This window comes from Meleagris gallopavo, chromosome 12 (assembly GCF_000146605.3).
Source record: "Meleagris gallopavo isolate NT-WF06-2002-E0010 breed Aviagen turkey brand Nicholas breeding stock chromosome 12, Turkey_5.1, whole genome shotgun sequence".
Classification (NCBI taxonomy): domain Eukaryota; kingdom Metazoa; phylum Chordata; class Aves; order Galliformes; family Phasianidae; genus Meleagris; species Meleagris gallopavo.
This window is the reverse complement of record NC_015022.2, coordinates 9,789,327-9,811,312: the sequence shown is the minus strand read 5'-3', so window position 1 is coordinate 9,811,312 and position 21,986 is coordinate 9,789,327. Positions and strand designations below refer to the sequence as shown.

Sequence of the window (21,986 nt, the reverse complement as noted above, 5' to 3'; positions counted from 1 at the left end):
TTTTTTTCTTTTTTTTCCACCCGGTGCACGTAACGCCATGCTTACGGTTGACGCCGAGGGCTGGAAAATTTCGTCACGGTATTTCTTTGCTGTTGCTGCTGTTGTTTTTTATTTCTCTCCACAAGACTGCAAGGTTCTCTGTGCAGCTCGGGCTGAGTGAGGGCACTGCCTGCTGTGACATCCTATGGTCACCGGCTGCGTTTTTAGGCTGAACTGCCTGTGCGAAAGCAGTAATTTTGGTATAGGAAATATTTATCTTGACTGAGCCAAAGGCAGTCTGTGGTGTCTGAGTTGCAGGAGCCCTAGGGCAAGAATTAACATCTTGTTTGTGCTTGGAAGTAAGAGTGTAAGTCAAGTTTTTAATCATATTTAACCTGGGATATGCGAGTCACCTGATTTCAGTCAGACTTCTGCTCTTTTATAATCCTTGCGTTGCTTCCAATTTATAAACAAAACTGGGACATATAAAAGCAGAGCAGACCTACTTGGTGATGCAACTTTTAACATTTTTTTCCTGCATATATTTTAAAACTACATAAATGATATAAATATCTTGCTACTTTGCATGGATATGTCTAGAAGAGAAGGGAAGTTCTGCTTTTATAATTGTGTCTTCTTTAGTGTCTTTCTCAACATTTAGGAATGTGATTCTTATGTTTTTTGCAGAAATGACTACAAATAAGCTGTGTATAAGCTACAGTGATTACCTTAATTGTAAGTTTCAATAATCTAAAGTTTAAATACGTGCTTATATGTGTTGTTTTATGAATTTCAGGGCATTCTGGTGAGAACAATTCTTACTGTATGTCAGTCGAAAATGGAAAAGCCTCCTTTGACTTTTGAAGAATTCCTACGATCTCAAGACTTGGTGAGTCTGACTGCTTGTTATTTTAATAACCCATGTGTACAGTGGAGTGAACATGCAAAAGTGGGGTCATGAGCAAAGCCATGTAAATATAGAGAACTGAGTTTGAACATGGCTTGTATTTTTCCTAAGCCCTCAGGCATTGGAAATTAAGAGGTTTGCAGCAATGGCAGCCCATCAAGAGTGGCATTTCTGTTAACTTCCTTTTTTCAGAAAGGTAAACCATGGAGGAAGTGTTTGTCTGCTGTACAGCACTTTTGTATTGTTGGAAGCATGCTTGAATGATGACACTGACCCAAGCTTTGTTTAAAATATTTGACCAGACCACAGCATTACTAACATAACACAAAGTGCTGAACCCTAAGGCAAAACGTGCTTATGAGTACGGCAGGGTGAACAGCTAGCTACTTTTGTTTTTTAATGAGGTTGCTTTCTTTTCTTGTACTGGGAAGCATGTTAAGGGAAATCTTTCAATATGCTTTTATATTTTCACAAATAATTTAATATAATGTGAATACTAACGATTCCTTGAAATTACATTATTCTTGAAGGAAACAAAAAATTTCTTTTGACCTGCGTGCATAATTTGCAAGTATTGACTCACTCAATACAGAGCTATGAGGAAAATAGTTCCTCTGCACTGAACCAAAGCTTTTTATCTCATGTAAACAATGAAAGAAAAACATTTAAAAATGTTTTGTGAAGTGGAACATTTCATTATAAGAATTTAATTTTTACTTAAGGACAAATTATTTGAAGAAAGAATCTGATATAAAATTGGAAGCGTTATAATTTTGGATGGAAACATTATAATTTTGGATAATATCAAAACAAAATATTAATATATTTTAGTTTTTCACTTGGTTTTATTTGCTTTTTCCTTTTCTATCCTGAAATGCTTGTATGTATTGCTGGTTTGCTCTTCATTTGATTTGGCAGGGAGAAGGGAGAGAATCATTTGTTTTTCTGTCCAGCTATTATGGTAGAACATGTCCTCGTTTTTCAGCTATATTAGGGATTTTAAAAACAAATTGATCGTTCCATATTAACACCTATAAAGTTATTTCAGGGAAGTAACCAATTTGATGACTGACTTCAAATGACTACCATTGGTTTCAAAAGGTTGTTCAAATGTTTAAGCTACTGGTTTTAATTCTTCACTGAGCAAAGACAGTTTCTTCTTATGCTTCCAAGGCTGTGCTCAACAGATGGAAGACATTACTGTCCTTTCAGAGAACTTAAATTGCACATGATTTTATTTGTCTCTTTAGAAACATAACAACCCTTTTTTTCCCTAAGTTATCTCTTTTTCTAACTAAAAAGTTATAGTCCTTTTAATTGCTCTGCATATGCTATAATGGGCCTCCTTGGCCTATTTCTGTTTCTCCCTCTTTTTGAGATGATATAATCATCTCTGAATGCGGCACATGGAGCAGCAGGAAATTGCAGTCTATGTTAGTGATGTTGCCAAGATCTGACGTTCTTAAAATGTGTAAGTAAAACGTGCTTATACTGGTATTACAACTCTTCATCCAGAATAAATTTCACAGGTTACCAAATTTAATCTTTCCATTTGTATCCCATTCAGAAATAATTATTTTTGATGTGTACTGATTGCAGAAGGACTGGCCAACATATGTCGGTTTGGATGAGCCTCATTCTTTGGTGGATAACTTAAGAAAAGACTGTTCCTTCAACGCTGTCTCTAAGAGGCTGTATGAACATGCTCCACTGACCGTCACTTCGCTCTCAGATTTGGAGAAGAGAATGAACACATGCCTTATTGAACTAAAGAAACATGCTGAAAGAATCTTCTCATTACAGTGCGGACCAACGTCTCTAGAAGAACAGCTAATTGCCCCTGAACAGAGTAATAATCATTTCACATTTTTAAAGTAGAAACTGTAGTTAGAAAATGAGAAAAAAAATCCTAGTGCCTTCAAAAGATGTACGTAGCTAGTGATTTCTGCCTACTTCTTGGTAACAGTGTAGAGTAATAGAAAAAAAAGAAAAGAATGTAAACGTAGATAGAATTTGTAGGTTTAGAGTTTGCAAAATTCCAGAAATTTAAGTAAACAGTGCATGTTTGAAGTTTCCTAGGTACTACTTAAAACAAAGATACTGTCCCAGAGAAGTGTTTACAACTTTTCCTCATTTGCAAGTATGAAGTGTCAATTTTATAATTTAAAAAAATCTAATAAGCTGAAGTCCCAGTTCTGGCTAGATCTTAGCAATGTTTTGTTTCAGACCTAACAAAGTGTCTATTGAAACGTGTTCTCCACAGATCTTGGTGTTATAAAGTAAGGATGAGACGTAGAAAGACAAAAATGGTGATTTTCAAGTCTTCCAATCCTTGCAGTAGTGCAGTAGGATGATGCAGCATCTTGTTTTGTGCATGTATGCATTTAGACATAGTTATGGATAAATTAAAAGTCTTTGTCTGATTAGACCTTTTAGTCCATACAATCATCAATCCAGATTCTATTTCTTGATAAATTTGCTAATTTTTTTAAAGAGATTCCTACTGAGCAAATTGATTCAGAGCTTCTGACTTGGGAAAGTGAGACGAGGAAAACAAAGGTATGTTATGTAATTATGTATTTTTAGTTCTCTTTGTGGGTTAGATGAGGAAGACAAAGTTTGCAAGTCTTTTCCTTGGATCGAGAAGTTCGATTACATTTACCTTTGTATATTTCTGGGGTGGGGAAAAAACTAAACAAAACAGCCACATTTGAAGAAGTATTTTTTTCTTTTTATCTCTAAGGGTATTTTGTAATATACATCACATCAAAGTCTCAGTTTTAGATGGTTGCTCTTAATCTGAATCACACTCAAAGTTCATAGTATGAATTTTCCTAGCTGAAAATATTACTTATACAATTGTGTGAAATAACCTTTCTTTTGAATTGTGAACTTACTAACTTCCAGGTTGCCAAACGCATTACTGAGGAGTCAAAGGGTGGAAATGTAGAGGTGAGCTTTATTGTGTTAATTACATTTTTAAAATTACATGGCATTCTTTCTTATAAACGTGTTCTGAGCTGTAAGTCAAAGAAATACTTCTGGTACCAACCCAAGGGAAGAAAAACTGAGATTTATTCAAGATTCAATATTAAATTTTCTAGACTACTTGAATTTAGGTGTACTGCATAATGGAAATTCCAAATAGAGTATATATATACTGGATAGTTTTATTCATTTGATTTTATCATCAACTATTGGAGTGTCATTTGTGACTTTCCAGTAAGGAAGGGGACTTGAAGAAAAGATATCTGTCATAGTTTGGAATATCTTGACTCTGGTATGTCTTGAATGATGGTTGGATGCTAAGTGCAATCAGGTTCTTTTTTTTTAATATTAATGTGAATACTCTCAGAACTAAGACATAAATTACTAATAAGCTCGTGAGTTAATATGCTGAGTGATCCAAAACTTAAAGGCCATACTGTATTTGTTATTTGGTCTATTAAAACTCAGCTAAAGGTTCTGTTAAAGAAACTATTAAGATATGTAAACGTAACAAATTCTTTGTTAGATTCTTGTGGGACATCTTGGAAGTATAATAAATACAAAGGATGGTTGCTCCTTACGTATCTGCCAACGGGATAGATTTTTCAAAGAGCTTGTGCAGTCTTCATCTTTGAAAATTTCAAGACCATGCAAGATAAAGCCTTGAGAACCTGCGCTGGTCTCTCTCCTGAGGTCCCTTCCAACCTGATTTAGCCTATGCTCCTGTAATATTGGTATCAGTTGGTAAGAAACCAAGTAACTATGGTGGTAATACAGACAATGCACATTCTGCATTGGACACTCCAGGCTAAAGAAAATAGCTTAATTTTAAGCTTACATAGCTTAAAGAAAATAACCTTAAATAACTCAATCAGCTTATTTCAATCCAATGCTACTCACTAGGTAGACTCTTACACATAGTGTAATGTTGAAAGTCACTGTATATGCTGTATGGCCAGTCAGAAGTTTGTACTTGACTGGAAACTGATTCAGGAGCAAATATGCCAAATATATCCAACATGGCCAAGAAACAGTATCATCTCAAATTGAAAAAAATAATGTGTATAGGCTAAAAGAAGCAAAAGCCCAGCAAGTATGAAAAATTGAAATGGGTTTACTCATTCTTTCTAATAGAAAATATTTTTTTGAGAAATCTCTCAAGAAACAAAGTGTGTCAAAGATTGAAGTGACCATTTCATGTACTTTGATAGATTTAAGGTAAAGAAAGAAAACAACTACAAAAGTAAGTACTTTTGTAAAATAGAGTCACCAGCTCTGTTGAAGAATCCTTTGTAGGTTTTAATTTAGAAAAACACTACTTATATGTTTGAAACGCTGTTTTCTCAGTGCAGCATTGCAAAGGGAATGTAATTATCAGCTTTAGTTACTGAAGATTTTTCTTTTCTTTTTAGAGCTGTAGTTACCCTGGTTTCAAAAACCAACTTTTAGAATTATGAAGACATTTGGAAGCTTCAAAACTTTGAGACTTAGCTATAAAAAAATGATATTGCCAAGTATGTACTCTTTGCTTCAATATCCTAATCACAAGCTGCCAATAAAGAGTATTGCAAAATATTTTGACTCATTCATCTTTGTATGTTCCACTTTCATACAGGTTTTAGTATCACTATTAGCATTGATTGAAGTTACAAAACTGCCAGATCTAGGAACTGTTAAATTTTAACTCATTATTGTTGAAGAATTCTTCTAGCTGCCCTGTCCTGTGTCCTGCAGTTGGCCAGTAGTTAAAGCAGTGAAACAAATAATGTAACATTCATATTAAACTTAAAAAGAATTTCAAAAACCAAGCAAGCCCAGAGTTACAATATAGAACATGTAATTTTTTTTTACAGACTCCTTGGCATATGTGTTACACATCATGTTGAATTACATGGGTTTTCTTGTTTGCTTTTTTACTGTGTCACTGACTACTCATATCTCATAGCACTCAGGGAATGGTTGAACATTATGCATGAAGAGAGATGATTGCCTGTAACACCTCAGTCTAATTACTGCAGGAATTGTAATCTTGTTTAAGTATGAATTTGCAGCAAGTATGTAAAACACTTGGATGCTGTTATGCAAATGAATTCCAGATTAATTTCTTCTGTGTGATCATACGCTCGTACTCTGTAGCTGGTGGGCATGGACCTCATGGCTATGAAACTGATCTTGCATTAGCATATCAGACAGGGCCTCAGCGCACGTGCTGCTACTATGTGCTCGTGTCTCTCACCTGGAGACATAAAAAGTGAAGATATTCCTTATTTCTTTCATATGATCACAGAAGAAAAATGAAGACAGTGTTCAGGAGCTTCTCGGTGTCCTGTTAATTAATGGCTCTTTTTCATTAGGCGAAGATTTATTTGATATTATGCTAATTCCTTCAGTACGTGTGCACTCATCTTTTGCTACTGATGAGGGATCCTTATTCTATCTAAAGCTACAGCTTTCACACCTGCATCTGGACTAAATGAGCCAGGAAAATTGCAGTTGACAGTTTGAAGTATTATTGTAATTGTAACCTTTCTATTCTAATTTTCTACTTATTTCAGTGGGAATTAGCAGTGTCTTGAAATTCTTTGGTTACTTCATTAGCAGACAAATGAGAAGGCATAGTCTTTTTTTGTGTGGCCAGTACTTTAATCCATGGTTGAAAAGATAGGGATAATTTAGAGCTATGTCTCTGCTGTCTTTGTCATCAGCCTTAGATGGTGATCTCTATTCCTGTAAGCTGTTAGCTGACCCAGGGTAACATTTTCCTTGGGAAAGTCCATTTGTGGAGGTGACCCAGTGCCACTGCCACCACTGCTGAGATGCACCACTCACTGCCTCGCTGCGCTCACATCCACTGTTTTGTCTCCATAAATGTTCAGCAAGTTGGTAAATTTTGATGGGTTTAAAAACTTTGCCTATTTTTGCTTAAATATATGCAAACATACTCAGATAGCCAAGTTACAAGTGATATCAAAATCCTTTTAGCACTTCTGCACTGGTTGAGGAACAACTTTGAGTCAGTGCTTGTGTCCAGATGTCAATGGAAGTTTATCTGGTGCCTGTATCTGCTTTGTTGCTAGGATTAGTTACAGTATTTGTGCTCTTGCATTGTTTTAATTATGTTAAAATTTAAATGCAAGAGGCGTGATTTGCTGCCTTATTAATTTTGTGTAACTTAGTTTTTGTGGTTTTAACTCTACATATTTAAACATTTTGTGGTAAGTTTAGTGAAAATTAACTAAAAAAAACCCTCAAACAGAATAAAACAAAAAGCATTGAAGAGCTGAGAGAGTTGTTGGTAACCAGCAAATGCAGATGTGTCCCCATCATTACGATGACCTAATGGTGAGGTGCCCAAAGAATCTGCTTTTGTTCTCAGTAGAAGCTGGACATTTCTCTGCCAGCTTTTTTCCTTCAGTATTTCCTCAATCTGAAGGAAGGCTCCCATTTTCTTCTGGATTGTGTTCCAAATGAAAACCCTTGCACTTCCTATCCTTGTCTAGTTTCAGTTTGTTCTGTGGTTTTAAGATTTTAGAATTGCAGCACTCAGCATAGTAAGTATTTCATTGTTGGTTTGACAGAAGGAAGTTCTTGAAGTCTGGAGAAACTTCTTTCTCTCAAAATTATCTACTGCAGCATTTCAGGATTTTTTTTTGGTGCTGGTTCTTCCAAAAGTTTAAGGGGTATAAATGAATTTGATGCATTCCTAGGTCTGTTATTATCAAAGAAATAAGCTACAGATTCTTCAAGTTGGTTGTAGACGAAGACCAGAACATCAGTTACAGACCCAGGACTAACTGCCAAATAACTTTAAACAGCAGTAGTAGAACACACAAACAGCTAATTTAGTTAGCAGGTTTATACCACGATGCCTATAATAAGCATTTAGGTCAGAATTGTTTGTTTTACATTGCTTACTTTGTGTATTGATGCTAGGACTTGCATAAGGTATGATTTTGCAGTATTTAGGTTAAGAATATAGATTAAAAATGTATATATTCTATTACCTCAGGTGATCACTGTGTTCTTTATTAAGAAGAGAAGAAAAATATTGAAATGGTCGGAGACTATGGTTATATACAATGGCTTTGATTCAGTATAGCACTTAGACTCCATCTTAATTATTGGCTGGTGCACCACATATGCTTCAAATAATAGACATTCTTAAGTATGATTCTGAATCAGGAACTACTGCAGTATACTTAAATCTGTCAATACAGTTAGAAGAAAATATTAGAGTAAGAGGTGGAATTATTTTAAGAATATATTTCAGTATTGTTTCTTGTATCGTCAGCACCTCCCATAATAGGATACATAAAGATGAGCTCTGATAATCTCATGCATCTCTATTTTGGCTCACAACAGTATATGAATTCATGTTCATGCCTTCTTCTTGGGTTCATGTTTTGCCCTTTGAAGCCTGATCAGGAAGATCACAGTTCGACAGAATTACAGAAGGCTTTGTGGAGCTTTTTTGTCTTGTTCCCAGGGATAGTAAAGATGGTTGTTTGTTTTTTTTTTTTCAGTTAAATAAACACTTAGTAATTCCACTGATATACAGAAAGATGCTGTATTTGGCTCATAAAAGTATTAACATGTCACACAAACAAATTTACACATATCCAGGTTTGGCTGCACAATGGAGCTGCATGTATGTAGAAGAGAGAGGGCAGTCAGAAATATTGAGGGAATCTAGAAATTATCACTTCTTTGTCATGAAGTTGATTTTCTGGCTCACATAATGTGTGAATAATAAAACAATGTTAAAACATGAGAAATTTCTATATTTCTTGTTTTTAATTAGCTACCATGATCAGCTCAGTATCATTAAAGAATACTTTATCCTAATTTTAGGCCTAAGTGTCTTGTTCAAAGTACAAAATTTGTTTAAATCACTGCCCTCCAATTCCATCTTAACTGGGAACTCTGATATTGGCTAAGCACATTATAGAGAAGTGCATTCACTTGTTGGTACGGCTGCCTAATGTTTCACACAAGTAAGAGTAATAAAACACTATTCTTTTTTTAGAAGAATGACTTTGCAATTACTGCACTTCACTTGAGTATTTTTACATGAGCTAAAAATATTGTAGTATGAAAGCTCTTTTCCTAGCTTTGTTAGATACAGCGTTATTCTTGTTTTGGCAGGTGTATCCTGACTGTCACAAATACTTTACATCACTTTCTGTGAAGTGTTTCCTGAATTCCTTAGAAGATTTGATGATGATTTTATGGACGGATTGGTAGACTTAATTTTTCAGTACTCCCATAGTAGTAAAATACATTATTATTAGTAAAATATAATGTAAAATATAAAAAAAATCGGTACTGGAAATGCTGTTGTCAAAGCTGGCATTCTGTGCTCTGATCTAGTAATAATGATGATGATACCAACATCTGTATTCTGATTATTGGCAGATAAATATGATTAAGCATTGTAAAACAGTACTCTGGAAAGGAAGCTGTCTATCTCTGGCATTATTTCTCTTTTTTTAGTCAAAAAATAAAACTGGATTTGACCTTTCAAAATGCTTTTGCCAAAAATGTCTGCAACATACTTTAATTGCTAACCTGTGCTGTATCAATGCCTTGGCAATCTAGTTTAGTATTCTGTTGTCAGATGATACTGTGGAAGCATTCTGCATTCTAATTCTTTACTTGAGCAGTAAGATTAGCTGGGCACGACCTTCCAGTGTGTAATAATGATGAAGTCTTGCTGTGAATATGAGAAATTTCAGACAACCAGATTACCTTTTTATCTTTCTATTGTAATACAATTTAGTTACAGTTTTGCAACTATTTCTGTATCAGATGATTGAGAATTAAATATTTTTCCCATTAAATTAAGCTATTTCTGGGGCAAAATCCTCATATGAATGTTGTATTAGAACTATGAGTGTAGTGAGAGCTCTGATGTCGCTGAGTGTTTCAAAGCTTGTGTGTCTCAGAGTCCAAGTGGGTGGAACTGATAATCTCTTTAGAGCTGGTAGTTATCAGGATAATGCTGAAAAGAAAGTATAGTATTTTGAAGATTATATAAATGCTCTAATCCAGTCCTATTATTGCTTTACAGCAGTGACCCTGTTCTGGAATAGCTCTTGTAGCTGTAAAATACTGAAATACTATAGAATTAGCCAGTGAGGATGTAATCACATCTGGAGACATAATTGAACTGATGAATGCTGATCACTTCAGTGCTTTCTTTGTGATACAGTATAGAAGTTTTTATTTCTATATTGTTAAGAATCTACAGTAAGCACATAAATGCAGTCAGGATAGAAGTCATATAATTCAAATAAAGTACAAGAAAAACTGTATTAATTACTGAGAAAGCTGCTGAACATAGTAAGCATGGGTTGCTTCGTAGTTAAACAGAAGACTAGGAGGTCTTCCCCTCTGTTTATTTGTAGCTAGCATTGAACTTATTTCTCTATTAAAAACCCCAAACCAGAAGAAAGGTATAAATATGCTTACAGGATTCTTGACTGTACCTGTCCTAGAAGTTTCCTTTGGAAATGGCATTACCATTAAATATCACCATGTCTTTATAGTGTTTATGATTCTTAGATCATACACGTTATTTAGTATCCATTTCAAAACTTAGATTTAGAGCAGATTTCTATCTTTAGTTCTCGTTTATTTAGATTTCATGGCAATGTGGAATTCATTATCTTGTATGTTGAAGCTGATTGACAAATGCAATAGAAATATGTTTTTGAAGTAGGCACAAAATACAAAAATATTTTCTCAAAACCTTTCTCTATGTCAGTCAGTGTTTCTTGAGCAGAATTTTCTTTTTAGTTACAGACAAAGAAAATTATGTATAGGAATAAAAATACCCTGAAAAATCTAATTTGGAGAAGGTTTACATATTTCAAGGTTATATGCAGCAAATCTCAAGCGGGCCTTTAACTTGAAAGAGTTGCATAAACCCGCAGTAAAGTCTGTAATGTGTAAAAATAGATAATGGATAGAATTAACTGAAATTTAGTCAGACTGAAAAAAAAATCCTGAGAAACAAGGATATTGCTGCTATGGCAGAGATTCTGTATCTGCATGAAAGTTGCAGTGTGGGAGCTGTGCAGAATTCTACTGGAATGAATACTGAAAGCCACTGACTAAAGTAAATTATGTATTGCTGCCAGAATAATTCAAAACCTCACAAAAAATATGCAAATGTATTAAATTACTGGAATTGGAAGAACCACAAAATAAGGATATTTATCCATGTAGAAAATCAAGCAGAAGTAGAAGGGAGAGAGAAAAAAAATCTCTGTGAAGACACTGGTTGAGTTTAAATATATGAATATAGTTATTTCAGTTACTGGGCTTTGTTCCTTAGCTTAAGGTTGACCATAAGCATAACACTATTTACATTGGATACAAGAAAGAAAGTAATTTTAATTTAAATTGGGATGAATCACAGGGCACATTTCAAAGTAAAATCAGTATTTTTCTAAATTTTATTTTATTTTTTTTTCAGGTCTAAAACCAAGGAAACATGTATGGAATAAATAGTGTCTTGAAAGCTGTAAGTTTACCACTGTAAATGGTAACAGTAAAGGTGCTACTGCTGACTTACCAACGAGTGAATCTGCCAGATCCACAGCAGCTCGTAAGTCTTGTAAATATTTTTAAACTCACAGTGCACGTTATGTTTATGCGTATTTTAATGTAACTTACAGTACGTTGCAAAATCTAATTGTCAACATAAATTATTAGTAATATTTTCACTTTAACTTTGCACAGAATCAAAATGTCATAGCAATTATAAATAAATGGATTGGTCATTTCCTCTGATCCTGTTAACAGCTATTCTTTTGGTATTCTTTCTCTAGCACATTTCTCATTTTCATTCTTTATTGCATTCTGTTTTCTATCTCTTTGTCTTCTCTGTCCTGGTGAATCAGATATTTGGCTGTATTATTCTATGGTGGTAGATGGCTGTCCTTTCTCATTGCTGCTATATTAACATCTTCCTTCACAGTTCTTGTACTGATGCTGCTTCTCACTTGCTCCCTTTCTGAATGTTTTGTTTCTTCAAGTTAGCCAGATTATGGTGATTATGGGATATGGTTTAGTGAGAACTGTTGGTGATAGGTGGATGGTTGGACTGGATGATCTCATAGGTCTTTTCCAATCTTGGTGTTTCTGTGATTATTCTATCTTCTATCATTTCTCCCATGTCTGAAGTTTCTGTTTTCCTTCCTCCTTTATTCTGCCAGTCTTTTCTTTCTACTCTTAGTCTTCCTTCTGTCCCCAAAGCTTTTCCAATATTTGCCTTTTCCTATCATTTTTTTCATGTGCTCATGTGATTATGTACTTTTGTGGATTTAGATCACTCCACCATGACCAAGGTAAGGAAACTTGATTTTTGTTGTAAAACAATTCAGAGGAAAACATCTGTGTGAAAACTTACAGATTTGCCAGTCTTAAAGATAAGTTGAAGAAAAAAATCAGAAATTCTTTAGTGATGGAATCAACCTGAATGGGGTAAGATGTCTGTGTGCAGATCCCCAGCCTCTGCTGTTTTCAATGATACTACTCTGAGAAATTTTCCCAACAGTTATGTTAAATGGTTAGGAAAAGATAGAGGCTTCTCTCATATTTATTAATGTTAAGGAGAGAATGTTTGGAGTATGATGTAATCAGGAAATCCTAAATCAGTGAAATAGTACAGAAGTATCAGAGGCAAGGAAGTCTTCTAGCAAGTGCCATCATTTCCCCACAAACTTGCTCTTGTAATGTAGATGCGAGACAGCTGTGTGAATGTTTATGGGTGCAATGCACTGAGCAACAAGGAAGAGTTGCTCTTGAGAGCTCACTGAAGGATTTGTTCTCTACAAATGAATTCTTTGCAGAATCTGTGTGTGGATTGGCTACACACCTCTGTGGCTTAGTAAAATGAACTAGTTCACTGTCATTATATACTGCCTGTTAGCTTTCCTGAATAATTTTCCTTTTTTTTCCTTTATTAGTTCTTTTCAAGTATAATTGAAGGGGAAAAAAAAAAAGAACCAATGTTTCTTTTAAATTGAAAGTCAGTGTTACTCTCTTCGTGTTACAGTCTTGGAAGGAAATTCTTGTTTATAAAATCCATTTTTTGTTTGTTGTTCTGTTTGCAGTACAGGTTTTAGAAACAGAAATGTATTATGTTGTGGAAGACAATCGTCAGAGGAACATTTGGGTTTAAAATATAATATGCTTTTACAAAACCAAAAACCAGTGGAAACATTTGCATGATTTTTATAAATTCCAATGGTTTTCTTCTGGTATAATCATGTTTTCTTTGCCTTTTGAAGTTCAATCATTACAGTGTTTTGCTAGTACATGAAAAATAAGTGTATGAAAATCAGTAGAAAGCGGTTATTTGCAGAGCAGGTTCAATAAATCACCTCAGTTGTTGGTTATTATAATAACACTTCTGGCCTGAGTTTATTTCAATGACAGTACTTTTTTTGAAGTCACTAAAGCTATTGTGGTCCTAATGCTTCTTTGCAAAAGAAGATAGAATGACTTCTTTTTTCCTATGAAATATAATAAAAGGAGAAGCCTTTCTATTTTAGCTTTCCTATTATTATCCTATTCTGCGCTCTACCACAGTGCTTTAGGCTCTCAGGGCACTCTCAGTTTTGTTGAATAGTCTCTTGTTCTCAATTATGAATACTGAGAAGCTTGCTACTTGCCCAGATCCTTTTTGGTGTGTAATATCCCATAAAATCAATAGGAAAAGGGTGTATAGGCAAGTTAGCTGTCCATGTGCTGTATCTTACACAAGACTTGAGCATCTGTGGTTTCCACATGTTCAGTTTCGTCTGGAGGTCTCATGTAATGTTGCTGTGCTATGCAGTAATATTACGGCAACTCAGACATAAACAAGGTAACTTCGTTAGCAAGCTTAAACACAGACAGCAATCTAATCATGCCAATATGGTGTCCTGTGTTGTGACTGAAATCACTGTGAATTTAGGCATAAGTTCAGCAATATCCCCCCTGCTGACTTGTGCCCTGCTGAGATTATTATGGTGATTTAAAACTAGCATGGAAATATGTTTAATGTATTAGCAGCATGCGTCAGGCTTGTACCTCTTTTACTTACACAGGGAGTAGGACTTTGACAGTGGCTTTCTTAAAGTTATGTGTGACATTTATAGCAGAACCAAATTTCAAAGGCCAGTAGATTAATCATGATAATTCAGCAGTCACTAGCTGATGACTTTATGTCTATCAAAACCAATGCTGTCCATCGGTTTTATAATAAATTGTGAGAGAACTGAGACTCTTCAGCCTGGAGGAGTAGAAAGTTGGAAGGCATCTTACCCATATTTGTAGAAACCTGAAAGGAGGATGCAAAGAAACTGGTGCTAGTCTCTTCAGTAGTGCTCAGTGCCGGGACAGGATGTGCAAACTGAAACATATGTTCTATCTTAACACCAGGAAACCCTTACTGCTCTGGTGACTGAGCAATGGAACTCTCCTTGGAGTATCCCTCTTTGGAGATCCTCCAAAGCCGTGTGGATGTGGCTTTGAGCAGCCTGCTTTAGGTGGCCCTGCTGAGCAAGGGGTTTTGGACCAGGGGTGCCTTCCAACCTCGACCATTCTTTCATTTTGTGATTGGACTTCAGTTTGAAAACATTGTAAACTTTGTGCCAAGTATATGCATTATACTTCATTCTCATCAGGAAGTAATTTTCTCTGAGTTTAGTTCTTTTTTTCTTCTCTATATTATGAATCAGTCTTGTCAAGTGCCAGGACTCTTAGTAAAAGTATTTCATAATGAAAGAAACCTACTTTGGTAAACTAGCATCTACCTTCTAAACAGAGTTGGAGAAAACCTCCTATTTTTTACATCTGGAGTGTAAGCAGGTTTAGAATTGTCTGGAATGCTTGAGATTTACAAGCTAGCTTTCCTCAGCCAGGTATTGTGAAGTCATTTACAGAGCTCAGGTTTTAACACTTGGTGATTTTTAATTGCTGTATGACTGATTTGCAAATCACTCAATTTGCAGTCAGTTTGGTTTGCAAATTTTTCTAATCAAATTCTGTAGTTCTATTTTATATAAGACTGCTTAAATGTTTCTGGATTTCTGCTTAGAAGATAGTTCTAAATTAAAGGTATTCTCAAATTTGATACACTGGATGGATCTTATCATGCTTTCTGTTAATCTTTTCCACTCAGTACTGGAATAGAACAAATTAGGATGTGTTTTAGCCTTTAAGACTGTTCGTTAAAGTGCCAGAAAATAATTGAAGAGAAACCATGAAAAAAGGGAAAAATCTGATTTTTTTTCTCGATTACAATTCCTACATTGCTAGGTCAGCATAAGGAAGGTATTGCAATGTGCTAGCCTGTATGACTCTGTGCTACTGCAGGTATTTGAGCTTGGACATCTTTTCATGAACCATTTACCTGTAGCCTATATGTCAGATATAACAACAAAATGTAAACCAGCATTGGTTTACCTGGTAAGGGTGGTAGTATAGAAATCCATTGTATAAAACGTAGAGCAGTACGTGCAGATTACCTTAGGGACTCAAGAATTGACTGTATGCTTATATTCTTGAACAACACAATCAAAAGATCTTTAGAAGAACCTATCCGTATCCAATTCAAGCACTATTTTGCGTATATTTGCATATGAACATACATACTTGCGCACAAGTTTAAACTTCAGCTGAGCTTTAAAACACAATCTTTGGGAGATTTTGCTCTTTCCATTTTTATTTCAAAGCTTCAACTAAGCTAATTTGTATCTAGAAACTTTTGCTAGTATATTAATGTTAATTGTGAATAGGAACTTTATTTCAGTGTTAATATATTCACAGAGAAGTGCAGACAGTTTCCAGCAAGAAGTATTCCTTGATAGTACAGTCTGTTGTTTTCCCTGAACAAGCAATAGATCAAGCAGCAGAAGCACAGTGAATGTTTACCCATGTAGTTGTATTGACAAATTTTCTGCGTGGTCTGGTTCATATCTACGCTTCAATTTGTAATAATACTTAGTCAAACTCCACAACTTCCAAATTATAGTATTTGATAAGCAAATACTGTTAAAGGATATGTATATATTTCTTAAAGAGAATTGTTGCAGGCAGTTCTGTGTGAGTGCAGTTACGAAGAAGGTGTCTCAATATGTAGAAAAAAAAGATTGTGTCTAGATACCTGTGCTGAAAAGTAGAGCACTTAAGTCCATTAACTCCACTTGACTCCATCCCAAGTTGGTAACAATTGTGCAACAGCTGTTTTGGCTAAATTTTGGTGATCTTTGAGCACAGATCACAATGCTGAGAAAACTGGTAGGCAAACTGAACAGAATGAAGTAACTTTTCAGTCCTGTAGGGCTTACTTAAACACTTTGATACCTAGGAAAATAATGCATCTCTTCTTCATCGCGTCACGTGGATCTTGGCTGGTCTTTCATTTCAGATTAGTCATATGGATTCTTACACTGTTCTCTGAGGATCAGTTCCACCACCTGAGGATTTATTCTGCAACTTTCTTTTACCTAGTGTGACTCTGAGCTGCTATTAAATCAACTTGAGCGTGTGGCAAAGATTTTTTATGTTTTTGCATTGTTTCCTTTGAGATGTCCGTTGTGCGATTTGCTGCAGGCTGTCGTTTTTGTCTGCCATCCAACGTATGTTGGCAAGAGGGTTGTGTACTAGACTTTGTGTCTGGTCACAGAAAAAAATTCATGCATCTCAGCCAGACCATTTTGTTATTCCTTTAGAATTAAAAGCATATGAAACAGATGCAGCTTAATAAGTTCTTTTTTTATATAAATAACATTTAAATAACTTAAAACAATAAAGTTCAAATACAACTTAAAATAAAGTTTAATGCTGTAACAACAGAAAAAGCATGTATAAGGTTGGAAAAAAAAAAAAAACACAAAACAATATTAAAAGCTGTATGCCCTAACAGGAATTATACAAAAGATAGGATATGTTACATAAAATACCTTAATATGTCTGAATTTTTGCTTCGTCGTTATATAAATTGTTACTTTGTGAGAAGTGAGATGAAGTATGTTATTTATTCCTATTATTTTACATACACTATTTTGAAACATCTTTTAGAGCAGCATTAAGTATTTGTTTCATTAATAGATAGGAACATTTTTGTAGTAGAGTAAACTTATTTTTTCCAAACTAACTCTTTTATCTGAATGCAACAATAGACATTTACAAGATTATATATTTTTCTGATCATATAGTTTATGTATAGGATATCTGCTTATTGGGGGAAGTATTTAAAATACTGCTCAGCCTCCACGCTTACTACTGACTTGATAATCTGACAACTCATTCCAGCAGCCTTAAAGTCTGACATATTTTACACAACATTATCATCTGCTTATTATTATTATAGCAGCCATATTTAAGAAGCAGATTGTTTTCTGTTTTTTTTTTTGTGTGTGGTTTTTTTCATTTAAATTAAATATTATCAGATAATCAAGTCATGACTTATTCTGTAGGGTAAATTAATTTAAGAAACTACCCAGTTAAAATGACTAAGATAATGATTGTACAACTCTTTAGAATTTTTTACAGCTTTTAGTTAGGAAATCTGGTTTTGTGTATATTTTCAAATCTTTTCCATGAAGTCTCTTAAAAATAAACATAAATGCGCAAGTCCAGCTTGTTCAGTTTCTCAGTAGTATTCCAGCCTCTCTTGATACCTTGTCAAATAATCTTCTTAAAAATAATCTTCCTGCTGGAACTAGTTCTGTACAGATCATGTATGATTAGGATATTGCCAGAGGAAGAAAGTGGGATGCTCTGTGTTCTTTCTTTGTTTTTTTACCCTTCATGGGAACACCTTTGTGGTTCAATGTAACAAACATCTCTTTTCCTTTGTGTGTCCATTTTGCGGAAGCATATGTATTATAGTGGTTTTCTTCAATTAGTTCTATGAAGTTGCAATCCTCATTGCATACTTTCTGTTGAGAATAAATAATTTAGAGTAAAATTAGTACAGGTGTTTTTTAAATGCAGCCAGAGAATACTCCCCCCCAGAGACTGGGGGAGATGGGAGAAAAAGGTTCATCACACAAACTACATATTTTTAATATTATGAATATTAAACAAATTGATATATTGGTAATAATCAAATAATATTATTAGCAGTGATAACAAATTATGTTTCTGAAACCTGAGTATTGAATACTTCAACTTTATATATTCCCTGTTAACGTTTCACGTTTTAAAAAAGTACACAAAGTCCAATAATTGAATTTTCAAAGCGAGTATGAAAGTCATACACACATGGGATACATTTCAACTTTTTAGGACTTTATTTCAGACAAACTATTTCACACAGAATATGACATATGTTTTTAAGATAGTTCATGATGTTTGTTAGGGAAGTTAGCGTGGTGGTTGCTTACATGATTGAGGAGAATTTAGCTTCCATACCTTTCCATAGAGTCTTCCTGACTTGTTCATTGCTAGAAAGTATTCACTTTCCACTCCTTTGATTGCCACTATTCCAACTGCCACTGTTCGGATTTCTAGAATACCTGCAAATGTACACAAGAGAAATCACACTGATGCAAAATATCTGTTTTCCAGTCTACCTGTATGATTTATTTAAACTGTGCTTATTGAAAATCTGTATCTGCATTTGTTAGGAAAAATATTTATTTCTTTATTCATGTGAAGAAAGGGCTAGATTTAAAAAATTTTTGTATGTGATCATGACTGCACAGAGCCACTTACAATTTGTATGATGCATTTTAAATATCTACTGAAATTGAGATGCTAATATAAAAAAAATTATATTTTCAAAGAATCAGTGTATCTTAGAATGTATCAGACTCTGGGTTTCATTTAGAAGAATTACATCTGTAGCCATCAAGGTTCAAAGAATTTGTGTAAAGCCTTTATTTTGAAGACAAGTGTAGCTGTATCACAAATGAACAAGTGTAAACCTTAGAACTTGCAAGTGATAGGAAACAGACCACTGCATCCTATGTAAGATAAAGTATTCGTTTGACCTTTGTATGTTTTTATGACTGATAGGAATGGGCAAAGATACCTGTATTTGAAAATAATTAAAAATTGCACCAAGAGCTTATTTATTTAAAACCAGAAAAAAATTAGTGTTTTTCTATATATTTCTGTAATATTTCATCTGACTGATGTGTATTAGCAGTAGCTTTCTGTAGTCACTGAGATACATTTAGGTTACTTGCAACGTAAAAGTATATTTAGGTTAGACTAAGGTATTAAGGAATGCCAGGTTGTTTCCGAGCTTAAATGTTACTATTGTTTTAAGCAATGGTTTAGATATACATTTCTGAGTTTGAGATGTTTTTCTCCATATTGGGTCACGTACAGAACTTTATGCAGTAGTGTTTATATTGTGACTTGTAGGAAAAGGAATCCTTTACAGCCATTTCAACTATAGGCAGAAACCCAATAGCTAAGCACAGGGAGAGCAGTGAGGGAGGAGAGAACTGTGTGAGCTTGTCACCTAAACAGTGGCCTTTCTCTTGAACAAAACCTTTCCTTTCAAATTTGTATTGAGTCTTTTCAGCTACCTCACATGATAATATTTTTGTCTATAGTTATTTTTAAGAAAGCATAAATGTTGCTGATATTTCTTTCCCTATACTTTCTCTATATCTTAATATTTTTTGCTTTCTTTTCTTTCTATCTTGCTTTCTTCCCTTCCTTGATATTACTATTGTATCAGTCCTGACCTGTTATTACTTTTTTTCACTCCCATTTTCCCCATCAGTAGATCAGTTACTTCTTCTCTTGGTGCGTGCCCTGCTGGGCATTCGTTTCTCTGAACAGCTATACTTCTTAATGTAAGCCAACTTCAAGTAAAACTTTCAGAATTCTTTGAGAAGTTTCACTGTGCTGCAGGCCTAACAACAATTCTTACAAAGGGCAATTCTAACTGAAACTTGCAAAAATTATATTAGCTTTCATTTAAATTTCACTTGAGAAAAACCACAGCGAGGCTGAAAAACAGATGAACATCTGCATCTATGCAAACAAAGAATATGAGAGTGGAAGGGATCTCTGGGTCATCAAGTCCAGTGCTCTGCTAGCCTGGGAATTGCATCAGATAATTCTCTTTTCATGAACGCTGCCAATACTAAATTGGAGTTGCTGTTTCTTTGCCCCCAGTGTTTCCGCCAAAGGCTGTTCCAGAGCTTGTTTTATTTTAATGCCTACAGACTCTGTAGTAATTTGCAATCTGCATTTTTTCAGCGACAGTTTATATCCATTTGTTCTTCTGCCTATGCTAGCCATTATCTTAAGGAGAGGGCTTTTTCTTTTTTGAAGTTTATGTTTGAATTTTCTATTTATATGGAACTGGAAAAAAATGAAAGATTCAGAAAGAGTTTGTAAGACAAGTCATTCTAATAGAAATGGAGATTTCTTTGAGTAAGCTGCTGTTGGCTGAAGTTACAGGAGTAAGAAATACTATTGCTTTCAAAAAGGAAGTGCCAAAAGCTTTTGCCTAAGGCAATATTATTATTAGAATTTTTATGTTGTTTTAGCTTCTTTTTTTTTCCTTTTTTTTAATGGAGTAGATATTGACATACTAACCTGTAGGAATTACTTTATTTCATTTTTGGGTATTTGTTTTTCTACTCTATACTCAGTTCAGATAGAAGTGTCTTTTATGTGGCTGCTTAACGCTATCTGAATAAAACTCAGAATAGTTTTCCAGTTGATGAGTTCAGGATAGAAATAAGGGAAGCAGAAAGATGTTAAAATCTTCTTGCACAGAAAATCTGAATGACAAACATTATATTTCAAAATTATATTCTGGACATTCTTTGAAATGACAGTGTGATAGATGTACTCAGAGATCATTAATGGGCTCTACGTTGTATTTGTTACAATTTGTGCATAAAAAGCCATGGATTTATAATTAAAGACAAGTTTACATTCATAAATTGTTATGTGTATATGATACTATTAGCTATATTATTGTATGCATTTCAAAATTGTAAGCGATTATGTGCCCCCAGAATTAGGGCTAGCTTCACATAAATATCATGTGACACCCTGACTCAGAGGTGATGAGACACCAAAAGATGTTCTTAAGTCTCTGAATGGCACGTTTCTCAAGTATTCTATCTATCTGTGCATCTCTCCATAAATTTTAGTGAAGGAATATGACATAAATATTCATGCAGTAATTGTCACATTAAAAATGTACTGTTGGCAACATTCAAGACAAAGAAAAGAAACCAATGAGAGTTCTTTGGAAACAGTGCTTGTATATTCATGATTCTCTTTAGAGAATGTCGTAGCAAATCACAGAATGTGCGTGTACTCATTTTTCTGTTCCTGCTTCTAGATCATTACTATTCTGTTGTGTCTTAACCAGTCCCCAAAAAAGAAATTTTCCCTTTCTAGCAAAGCATTTATTAGATTTAGGTCTCCAAGGCACCATTTCACATACGCTTTTTAACTTGAATCCATCACCAAGCTTCTCACTGTTTTAAGACATATGACTGAAATTCCTTAGCAAAGATGGCAGCATCTGGTAAACCTTTCCTTCTCGAGTCTTTGTCTCAGTAACTTATCTACTTGTTTCAGAAATCATTACTACAATTAATCAAAATTTTCAATTAAATCATATAGGGAAGGGAAATATTTCTAGTAAACTTTTGGAAAATTAAGACATTGCATATTATCTTTTGTATTGATTTCATTTGTTCTGTTCATTACAAGTGTCATGGACATTTAAGAAATCAAAAAGTTTGCCTTTATACAGAAACCATGCAAAGATGCTGATCAGGTTGAGAAGTCATATGCTGAAGGTTTATTAATTTATCTGTACCAGCACTACAGTTATGTGACATGATTGAATTTAGTGCTCAATATTAAAGGCCTTTCACAGACCAGGAGCAATGATTTTTTGAGTAATAATAAATTTAATATGGACAGAGTTTTCATTACTTTTTTAATTGCTTTACAAGTTGCTTCTGAGCACACAAGACATAAGGTGACCAGTTTTTCCCTCCACACATATTAAATAATTAAAGGAATCTTAATGCTTATAAGCAATGTAATATCACTGTGAAAACATCCAATAATCTTTTCTGTTTATTTTTTTAATATGCAACTTCATTTAAACACA

The 21,986-nt window shown here is 34.4% G+C and overlaps 2 protein-coding genes across 7 annotated transcripts in view; one reads left to right on the top strand and one right to left on the bottom strand.

The window, feature by feature from the left end:
- The first annotated feature begins 6 nt into the window (after positions 1-6).
- FAM227B (family with sequence similarity 227 member B) lies at positions 7-12,803 on the top strand. 3 transcript variants are annotated; one of them, XM_031555308.1, is made up of 6 exons: positions 7-346; positions 776-868; positions 2,486-2,735; positions 3,381-3,445; positions 3,794-3,838; positions 11,355-12,803. In XM_031555308.1, the coding sequence occupies exons 2-6, from the start codon at positions 818-820 to the stop codon at positions 11,358-11,360; spliced, it is 417 nt and encodes a 138-aa protein (XP_031411168.1). In that variant the 5' UTR covers positions 7-346; positions 776-817; the 3' UTR covers positions 11,361-12,803. The 3 variants fall into 3 exon arrangements, with proteins under 3 accessions (XP_031411168.1, XP_019475008.1, XP_019475006.1); XM_019619463.1 differs by lacking the exon at positions 11,355-12,803 and adding an exon at positions 5,287-5,441; XM_019619461.2 differs by lacking the exon at positions 11,355-12,803 and having other exon boundaries at positions 3,794-5,276.
- Positions 12,804-15,570: 2,767 nt separating this feature from the next.
- FGF7 (fibroblast growth factor 7) overlaps positions 15,571-21,986 on the bottom strand; it is a 30,109-nt gene continuing 23,693 nt past the window's right edge. For 3 of the 4 annotated variants that reach the window (XM_010717429.3, XM_010717428.3, XM_019619460.2), the window contains exons 3-4: positions 18,290-18,393; positions 15,572-17,814 (exon numbers count right to left, since the gene is read on the bottom strand). In XM_010717429.3, the coding sequence (XP_010715731.1) occupies positions 17,620-17,814; positions 18,290-18,393 (299 nt within the window). In that variant the 3' untranslated portion in view covers positions 15,572-17,619. Of the gene's footprint in view, positions 17,815-18,289; positions 18,394-21,986 lie in introns of all 4 variants that reach the window. The other variant, XM_010717427.3, reaches the window with a different exon arrangement.